Genomic DNA, 10,626 nt, shown 5'->3' on the forward strand with positions numbered 1-10,626 from the left:
AATTTATTTGAGAAACGTTTAGTGAAATGATTGCCGCTATAAAAATAAGAGAAAATGTGAATGGAGAAGGCCAAATAGCCAATAACTTAATATTAACATTCACCATTTGGAAGTAAACGATTTTATGTATTGTTATATGTATATAAGCAGAGGTTCAAAAAGCTTTGAAAATTTTGTTGAAATTAGTGTTACGGAGGCGAATACAGTTTCTATGCAACCATTTCAACTCCAGGCTAAAGATGTTCAATTTTAAATAACACACTTATTTTCAAAATAGTTTTTAATGATTTAATGATTTTTTATTCGGTTTGATTTGGTTTTGAATGGGCTTGGATCCACATTTATGTTGTTTTTGCATTTTTTCTAAACGGAATTATTATATTTTATTATTATTTTTAATTTTATTTACTTAAAAGCTTACATAATATACACATAAACACTTTGCTTTGTTGTATTTTTCAATTAAGCAATTAAATTGAATTTACTTAATTATTATTACGCAATACCTCTATACTTGTAGTAGTTACAATACCGTTACGCAGCTGTAAAGCAGTTATACACACATTTTGTTTAATATTTGCTTGATTACAACTTATACAAAAGCGTGGACGTGCCACGCCCATATTTCTAAACACACTGAGATACGTTTTAGAACGAACAACATATTCTGCAGAAACTTACAAATAGCTTAGGCAAAAGAAAGCAAATTATAATTTACAAGGTATCACGTCCAGCTGCAGGGTGGGCTCCACATGTTCGCCATACTTCCTTAAAAATACATTTGCACAAGTACTTGATATGAGTAAGAAAACAAAATTTACAAAAGCCGCATTAACGAAGCTGATTTATAACAGGTATACCCGTTCCCCATAATGCAACTCTGGTCATGAGTGGTTGATGACACCCACACAAAGCAACAAAAAGCGAATTTTTCAATTCTAATTAACTACTTAAACAATGATAATAATAAATTACAATACAATAATTTAACGAACTCCTTCACTAGTTTATGAACTCCTCAGCTTGAGCTTGAGCCGTTGATTTCCCCATAATACTGATTTCGGCACACTAATGACAATAACAACAACAACGAAACTTGAACATCATTCAACACTTTAATTGTGTGGACTGCGTGTTTGCGGTGGCATAGACATCGCCTGTTGTTGTTGTTGTTGCTGGGGCACTTGGTAGGGGCTGAAGCGTTGGAATTGCCGCGGCCGCATATCGGGCGAAGGCGAACCGCCCGACGAGGTTGACGATGGTGTGGTTGCTGTCGGTGGTGGTGGTGGGGTGCGGTTGGCTGCCACCGCTGCAGCGGCTGCCTGTGCTTGAGCCTGCGCTTGTGCTTGTGCTTGCGCTTGCACGGCGACAGCTTGGGCGGCGGCCGCTTGCTGATTGGCACTGGCCAGGAAGCCCGCCGTCAGTTGTGGCCATTGCTGTTGGAACATATGAAATGCGCCGAGACCGGGTGGTGGTGGCGCCTGCTGTGCATACATTTGTGGCATCATCAGCTGAGCGTACGGCGAGTTGCCGCCGAACATTTGCAGATGCTGGCGAGCCTTTTCGAAAATGGCCATCGAGGTGGGATCGACGCCTTGCTGTGCGGCAAATTGTTGCATCAGCGGGTCGGGGAAGAGACGCAGCGGTGAGCGTAGTTGCTGTTCGAGTAACAAAGCTTCCATGGGATCACGATCGAAGTCGGTGAGGCGTGACGAATCGCGGAAACCTTTTGCGAAGGGATTCGAGTCGATTTTCAGTTTGGTGATGAGCTGGTTCTGGTATGCGGTGACTGCGGTGAAGACGGTCTCTGGAAAAACGTAGGTTTTATGGTCGAGTTCCTGCAATTCCTTAGGGTTTGTTGGTATGCTTTGGCCATGGCTGAGGCGCACCAAGTGAATGCGCGGTTGATAGCGGTGCATGGAGTTCAAAACAATCTGGAAGCAAAGGCAAAAACATTATGGAAATTTAGTCTTCTATTTTTGCAAAAATTGTAGACTTTTAGTAGGTGGAAAAAACTGTTGTGCTGTTTTATTATTTCCAGTAATTTGAGAGCGCGCATGCGCGTTTATAACTCTACACAAAAGCACTGTGGCTTGTGTGTAGCTGAAATAGCTTGTTGGAGAAACACTCGACAGCGCACAAATAAAGAAAATAAAATGGTCGTTCGATGGAAGGGGAGGGTTGCAGACAGCGCAACAGACAGAAATGGCGCTTTATTTGGTCTGTGGAACTGCATTTTATATAATCGTGCTAATGTTCAGTAAGTATTTAAGTATGTCTTCATTCGCTTACATTACTTTTAATGAAATGTTGATTAGTTCATATTTATACTGCGAATTATTGAATTTTCCGCACAAATTATAACCTGTGTTATTATAGTTTTGATATATATAGCCTGTTTGCTGTTCGGTGATAGCCTCAGCATTTTTATTATGCTGTTACAGCACAACAACACACACATATGTCAGCAATAAGATACTAGTCATAAGTATATATATATTTTGTAGTGATTCACCACAACACTCACCTGTCCATTCTTATCCATTTCATTATTAGTTAGTTTCACCTTCTCGAAGGAGATAACCTGTTTGCGCAACGCCTCGCAGCTGAATGGACTATCCGGATGCGCATAGAGACGCGCTGGCGGTGCGGGATCAGCCTTGCCGGCGACTAGCCAAGCCGACCGATGGTACGCATAGCGATAACGCTTCGAGTCCATTGGTATGATATCGAGTAGCACGGCGTAACGATCGGCAGGCTGGATTTGTCGCAGCGGACCGGAGAAGCTGACGCGTACGGTGGGGAACATCCGCCTGTGAGAATAAAGCAAAAAAGTAAATAAAGAATTAATGAAACATGCACAATTATGAAAAATCGCTTTTATGTCGAGAATATGATATACACATATACATGTATACATACATATACACAAAAGATATGACTATGTTTTATAGCAGCAGAGTGCTGTGATTTTTATTGCCGAGTAATGTGTTCGTATGTTTGAGCGGCGCATAAGCCTAGGTGCATAGGCGATAAAATCGAAATGTGTGGGCAAAGTCGCCCAAGTTGCTGGCACCGCAGGTTGCCATACTGTCTGTGAAAGGCCTAAATGGTGGCACAGCCACTATGTTATTGGTGCTATGCCGGTTTGTCTGCGCGAAAATCCTTAAATTTATGCCTTAAATCCTTTCCCCCTATGCACAGCTACACAACCTCGCCTTATTCATTACAATTCCTTGTGCACTCTGCTTTGTCCCCTTGTTACTCTTAACCAACTTATTTGGATTTTCTCCATTGCGTTGCGCTGTTTGTGTTGCCATTATGCATCACACCTTTGTTTGCTGTAAACAAACTCAATTGAGGCGTTTTTTCTTCAATCCACTTTGTTATTGTTGTTGCTGTTGTTGTTCGCTCTTTGTTCACGATTTGTGTGTTGTGTGTTTGTCTACCTTCACGCCAAGAAGTCAATGACAACTAGCAAGTATCCTGCGGTTTTAATGCTCCTAATACCACATACAAACACTTAGCTGCGCAGTGAAGGCAGCAGCAGAGTAAGATAACAAGAACAACAAGCATGGCAGCACGGTTGAGCTGATTTGCTGAATTTAGGCGTGTGTGTGTGTGTATGTGTGTGTCCATGCACTAGATGACATAACTAAAACGGCAATAATAGAAACAGACACAGCCGGGCTGGTGTGGCGCGATGCGTCGTGTTACGAGGGATGAAGCGGCGAATTGAATGGGTGAATTCGTTACGGGGACCGCCCTGATTGTTAGGTGTGATTTTTACAATATCATTAAATGTGAACGCAGCAAATATAGGAAAATATTTGCATGCGGTTGTGTGTGTGTGCGTCTAACTGCGTGTTGCCAATAAACAAGTTGTGTCGCAGTGTGCGCTTTCCGAAAGTGGCTGGTGGTTGCCTCATTGTTTCGTTCCTGCGTGGCTGCGGTTGTCACATGCTCTGCCGCTCCGATGACCGGCGAAGCAGCGCAGAGGAGAGTAGCGTTGATTTTTGCTTCCTGCTTAGTGGCAGAAATACCATGCTCCTATTTGCCACACACACACACAAGTTGTTGTTTTATTCGTGTAACTGGTTTATTCGTTGCGTGTGTGGTCAGCAAAAAAAAATAGTTCCATTTTATGACACACAACTATTTGTGCATAAAAATCGCACGACCGACCCCCTAGCGTCGTTTGCTGTCTTCGGAAAATCAAAATGCGAAATGCACAAATAAAACTAAACCAAAAGCAAAAGCAAAAAGCGAGCAAAGTGAAAATGTAAAAGAAAATAATGCGTCTGCCAATGTCTTTGTTGTTGTTGACAATTGCAACGCCCTACGCATGCCACAGTCCGGCTAAGAGGATACTGGCCAATTATTGTTGGCAAGATTGATTGTTTGAGACATGTAGGAGCCAACACCTCGTCTTGTTCCATATTCTGACATTTGTGTGTCACACCAACTGTTAGCACTTATTTTGCAATCTGGGTCAGTCTCCTTTGAACAGAACCCACACACAGTTTCTGGGAAACATTAGTTGCTGGTTTTTGAAACCTTTAATTGTCTTAGTTTTTATTAGCAGAAAATTGCAAAAAATTAGGTTTTGTTTCTTAAATTAGCTGGAAACATTTAGGAAATTGTGAAAAATGTCTAAAACCTGTCTATCAGCATCGGAGGCCAATATTTGTGTCTGAAATTGTGGTGGAAATACCACCGACTCGGAATTATTGAAATGTTGCAAGTTTATTGCAACACATCAATTGCCGTGCTAATTATGAATGATTAATTTATGGTTTTGATTGTTTTTCTACCGTTTCCACAGCTAAATTTGACGCCTACAAATCTAGTCTTAACCTGAACCACGTCTTGCGCATACTTTCTTCCCGCCGCGAAAATGTTTAACAAGAAATATGCTTTTAGCGCACCATTTGCCACACAGCGGTGGGTCCTTTCGGTAACTTTCCCGCCGTTATTATTTGCTAGTGTATTAATTTGAAAGCGAAAAGGATTAAAATGTGTTGCCACATGCAAACCCGTTGCCACGAAACGGTTGGAACGTATTTTTTATTGTGTTTTTTCTTGTTATCCGTTGCCGTTAATCTACTCACATTACAAGGTAATTTGTTATAAAATAAAGCAAATAAGCGTAGTGAAAATACAAATAAATGCAGCAAACGAAAGTTTATTTCCTCCCCGAAATTAGGAACCATTTGCTGCACAACAAAAACGTCTAGTGGAGTGTTTATTGCCACAAACGCAACATGACGCTGCTGAGCAGCGAGCAGACTGAATAGTCGCCTGTTTTCAGCTTTACAGCTGGTGTAAGCGTTGCACGGCGGCCGTTGACGGTGCCCCTGTGTTGCGGCAGCAAACCGCACTAATGCAACATTTGCATGTTTGCTCAAAATACATGCAACAACCGATCGCCAGTGTACAATTTGTAAATACATACATATGTACGTATCTTTGTATTATACAGCAATACAATATGTAAATGGCTTGGACTATGAACATGTCTCTATGACTGCAAGAGAAGCCAACCACGACACTTAACCACCAGCTATGTTTCACTGTAGCTGCCACCAACAGTATACTAGTTTATGTTTTCGTAAAATAATGTTTTTCAAAATTTCTTTTTCGTGAACATACCTGCCGGTTTTGGTGATAATCATCTCGGTGCCCAGCTCATGAAAGCGATCCCACAACTCCTTTGTCTCCAAATGACACTGCACCGGCTTCAGTTCATCACAGTTGCAGGAGCCAACAATTTTTGGTGTCTTCTGTACAGGTTCGGGGGTCAGGCGCTCCTCCGTGTCGGAGCCGGGCGATTGTGGTGGTGTGGAGCGGCCCTGGCTGCTGGTTGTGCTGCTGTTTAGATGGTTTTGGGACGAGCTGCTGTTATTATGGTTGTGGCTATTGCTGTTGTTATTATTGTTGTGGCTACTAGTGTGATGTAGGCGTCGCACCTTCGCCGGTGGTGCCTCTTCCGAGTCGCTGCAATCGACCACATCCACGTCCACCTCATCCTCGACGGAGATGGGACCTACAAATCAGAAGACGGAAACACGAAATGTTATTAAGGCAAAAACAAGTACAAATATCTTAATAATTATAAATTTATAGGTAAACATTAAAAATGGTCGCTGCTAATTTTTTTCATTTGAAAATGAGCATTGAAACAATGACACGAATTGGCACTCGCACACACACCTGAATACGTGTACAAGAGCGACGTTTAGAAAATCAATGCAGCGTTAAGTAATGATTACCCGCTTTTAATTACTTGGTAAATTGACAAGTGTAGCAGCATTTCAAGCCAACTGCACTTGTTGCTGTCATATAAATTTCAATTATTTATAATTGTGCTAAATGCAACGGCAACGGCAACAGCAACAGCAAGAGCAACAACAACAATAAAAACACAATAACTGCATAGGTGAAATAACATTAATTATAGTAGTAAAACCAGCGTCAACAATAGCTATAAAATTACTACAACAACAAATATTATATGATAATTATTGTTTTCAGTTTTTTTATGTTTTGTTTTGTTTTTGCGTGTTGCACAAATGAATATGTGCGCGAGTTAAACTTTTGCTTAGAAGACTGTGGACAGAGTTTCACCAAGATATTGTGGACGTTGCGTAAATGAATAATATTTAATGTTTTTGTTATTATTATTAGGTGTGAAGTTCATTAGAGCAGAAAAAGTTGAAGACATGAGTTATCTCTGTCCAATAGTACGCAATTCAGCTTTTTCTTTAGAAACACAAGCGGTTTTAATAGTTTACACATATCTAATATATGAAAAAGCGTGTTGTTGTTGTGGAGGTACAAATGCTGCGATGTATTTTTAGCATTTGAATAGGACTTTAACATGGAATTTAAATTTTAATCAATCTTGCTATCATCCGGTTTATAATTTATTTATGTTTTTATTAAAATTAAATTGCTTTCATAACAAATAATTTTTTTTTTACAAATTACACTTTGCATCGAAGTAAATAAATAAATATTTAACAAAAGTTTTATAATTATAACATATTTTAATTTAAAAAATTTTGTTTTTCTAAATTTTAATTTTAAGTACTGTTTTGAAAATCAGCTAATTAAATTATGGGTTTTTATAGGCATATTTTAGCAATTTAAATAACGCTCATATTTTTTTTATTATTATTCAGTTCTTGTGCTGCTTCAAATCATTTGATATCTGAGCTAGCCGATGCCGTGCTTGGCGCCCCAATCGAGCTATAATTAGCAGACTAGTTATTAGATTCAGAATGTACAAATAAAAATATGAAACAGTTGTTATTATTATCAGAAAATTTAAGTATAAGAAAAAATTTATACAAATTCCCAATATAATCATTTACTATAAAAAATATAACCTTATTTGATTGCAATTTGAATTTTTGCATATCCAAAACCATCTACTTATTTGCACGCTTCAGTTAAAGTCACATTCCTCTTTGTGTTTTTTTATATAAGCAAACTTGATTATCTGCATGCGAGTAGCAGCTCATCGTTCAGCTTTCTTATTGCTTACCGCATTTTTAAATTTATTGTCAATATGATTTTAGCTTTTAATCAAAAGGTGTTAAAATGCTAAATGAGCTTGGGAGATGCAATTAGCCAAATCCGTTTGTGAGCAATTCGAATAAATTATAATATTATTAATTATTGAGCTAATCAGCCGCTTAATATGTGTATAACTTGAACCACATGAACAGTATGCATATTTTATACAAAATAAACAAATATATAAACAAAACAATGCCGATACCGGCAGCTGCGACTCAAGAGTTCAGCGCTTCCAAGCATATGCCACAAATTAACACCAACATTAGCGCTAGACAGAATATATTCATATTTTTGTAAATAAATTATATGCACACATACAAAAGCACAATCATACGCTGATAGTAAACTTGATGAAATTAAATGTATTTGCTGAGGTCATTAGCATAATTATGGACTTTTGTCAGCTGGTTGTTTATAGCGCATTTGTTGTATGTGCCGCAGCTAAACTAATAACAAATAATAAATAAAAAGTTGAACAAATTTGTAATAAAAAAAATTAAAAACTCTTTCAGAGCTGTAAATATAATTGACGAAGATCGCAGAACTGTCGCCTTTTTGCTCGCCAGCATTTGCCGGCTGGCCATTGATTTGCAAGACCTAACACTACTCAGTGGCACCAACTAAGGCGCATGCAAACATGTGCAACTGCGAGCCATTGCACCGACTCTATTGCAGTGATTGGTTTTGTGCGTGTGAGTGTGTTACTGACCATGTAGGTTAGCCGCTTTTTGTTGTTGTCTTTGGATATGTGATTGACTGGCGGATATTAACACTTTGCAGCGTGTAAAATGAGCACTTGAATTCAATAAACGCTTTTTGCCAATCAATATTTCTAATGCCAATGATTGAATGAGCGCGTTACCATGTACACTTGTGTGGAAAATTATAACGACGCAATAAATAAATATTGACATTACAGGCTGCTGCTTTAATAATAGTGAAGCAAGTCATTGATGATGCTTGGTAGACTTTGACGAAGCTAAATTCTAGCACCTAGTTAAAGGAGGAAACATATTTCTATTTAAGGTTGCAAGATTTGCCGCTGAGCTATACACTGAGCGATTAAAGTAGAAGAGTGATTAACTTAAATATCTACCAACATGAAAATTCTAGAGCGGCTGTTAATTTTTTTAAAAGTACTTCATGCCAGCAATGCATTTGGAGGAGATCACCAATAGATAAACTACTTATTTCAGATCTGGACTCGTTAGTATCCGCACCCGCTGCTACCCAGGGTGTGGTAGCATTTCAATATATGTATTTTTATTGGTTCAGCATCACCTAAGTGATCACCCTACTAAGTATTATCCAGTAAGTGATATGTTATATTATATATATCTATTATTTTGTAAATTTTCTAAACATTTTGAAATATAATAATCACAACTACATAAACGTCGGTAATATAACAAAACATTAGCTATGAGCAGATATTAATGGAAAGCTCAAATAACAAGAATATACGCCGCTTTTACGCAATGAGAGTAACTATAAATTAAGTGGGCATATGCTTTTCACAATTTGTGAGGAGTACAACTATTTATACATATATGATATATCTATAAAAGTCACATATTTATTTAGATTGATAAAGTAAGCTGCCGTCGGCAATTTAGAGACTAAGCTCAACAAATCTGCATATTTTTCCCGATACTTTTCCAAACTGTTTGAACAGCTATTCATAGGACTAGTAATTCCACTAATATCTGGAAAATAATATCTAAAGTATCACAAAGCACCATTTTTACGTATACGATATACTGTAACGTTTTTAATCTACTCGTTAGGGACTTTACCGACCATTTAATGTATAATAATAATTGTTCTTAGTTCTTACTTTGGTTGACTTCAGAAAACAACAACTTGTAGGTGTTTATGCATTTTGTTTATGGAGGTGATAACCTATATATTTTTCTTTACTTACTTGCACTGCGTACGGACGACTCCCGGCTGGAGGCATCTTCTCTAGCCATTATCGCGGCTATTGAGAAGTCGGTCGCTGAACCGGCGGCATTTTTACTGCCCGCCGTGGTTTGAGTCTGGTTTGGACTGTTGGCATTCGAGTTGGCCACGGCCACGGCAGCTGCAGCGGCGGCGGCAGCAGCAGCAGCCGCGTTCGGTACCGTTGGCGGCAATACGCCGTTGCAGAGATATGGATGGGAGCCAACAAGCATCTTGGCAGCCTGGGCGTATGATGTGTGCGAAAAATTAATTTTGGTAGTGTAGCGCTTAAAGCGGCTGCCAGATTAGAAGTTTTCGCTTGTGATATATAATATACGTTAGTGTTGCAAATACTAACGGTGAATAACACTGGTGGAACGCACTCTTTTTAGCGAATATCAGCACATTTTCGGAACAACAATTAATACGATTTAGGAATTATTATATTTTTCACTTTTTTACGCGAATATCTTTTGTTTTTTTTCGTGCAATTGTAACTGTGGTTTGGGTAAATATCGTGCCACTTTTTGTTCTTGTATTTAATTGCGTTTAACAATATCTCGCGATCCCTGAGTTCACACTTTAAGACGCGCTCGACTGCTCGTGAGATGGTTTTCTTCGCAACTACTTATCGTTAAGTACACAAATGCCATACAATTCTTCTACAAGCAAACGAAGGCGGTAGGAAGAACACTTGAAAATCGCTTTGTCAACGGCGACGGCGAATGCACGGTGTACGGAGCGACGAAAACGGGTGTGTGCACAATGAAAGGCAAACGACGACGAACTGACTGCTTGTTGCGGCAAGGAAAGGTGCACAACTCGCCAGCATTAGTCAGACAGGCTGTCAGCTACGGTGCGCTGTTGTTGTTGCTGCTGGCGAATGGTGGCAGCCGCTGTGCAAACCAGTATGAGCGATGTATCTGGTAGGTTGAGAAAATTACACACGCACACACGCGTGCACATACATGCGTACAAACTCACGTACTCTTAGATGGGAATGAGAAAAAAATGCGGCAACAACAATGAAGCACCGCTCAGGGGCAATGCCAATACGAATGTTAGAAAAAACGATACGCTGGTTCAAAAATGGACTGAGAA

The 10,626-nt window shown here is 39.3% G+C and overlaps 1 protein-coding gene across 1 annotated transcript; it reads right to left on the reverse strand.

The window, feature by feature from the left end:
- Positions 1–274: 274 nt before the first annotated feature.
- On the reverse strand, positions 275–10,351 carry mid (midline). The gene is made up of 4 exons (XM_014237368.3): positions 9,509–10,351; positions 5,653–6,046; positions 2,528–2,813; positions 275–1,934 (listed from the first exon to the last, which is right to left on the reverse strand). Exons 1-4 carry the CDS (start codon positions 9,756–9,758, stop codon positions 1,116–1,118), a joined length of 1,749 nt encoding a protein of 582 aa, XP_014092843.2. The 5' UTR covers positions 9,759–10,351; the 3' UTR covers positions 275–1,115.
- Between the last annotated feature and the right edge of the window lie 275 nt (positions 10,352–10,626).

Source organism: Bactrocera oleae, chromosome 3 (assembly GCF_042242935.1).
Source record: "Bactrocera oleae isolate idBacOlea1 chromosome 3, idBacOlea1, whole genome shotgun sequence".
NCBI classification, from domain to species: domain Eukaryota; kingdom Metazoa; phylum Arthropoda; class Insecta; order Diptera; family Tephritidae; genus Bactrocera; species Bactrocera oleae.

Excerpts from the sequence above, each read along its gene's own strand:
- mid (XM_014237368.3), bottom strand. The coding sequence starts at position 9,758 with ATGCTTGTTGGCTCCCATCCATATCTCTGCAACGGCGTATTGCCGCCA. Across the intron at positions 6,047-9,508 it reads GTCGTCCGTACGCAGTGCAA|GTCCCATCTCCGTCGAGGAT; the intron begins GTAAGTAAAGAA and ends TCTGATTTGTAG. Across the intron at positions 1,935-2,527 it reads AAATGGATAAGAATGGACAG|ATTGTTTTGAACTCCATGCA; the intron begins GTGAGTGTTGTG and ends CTTTGCTTCCAG.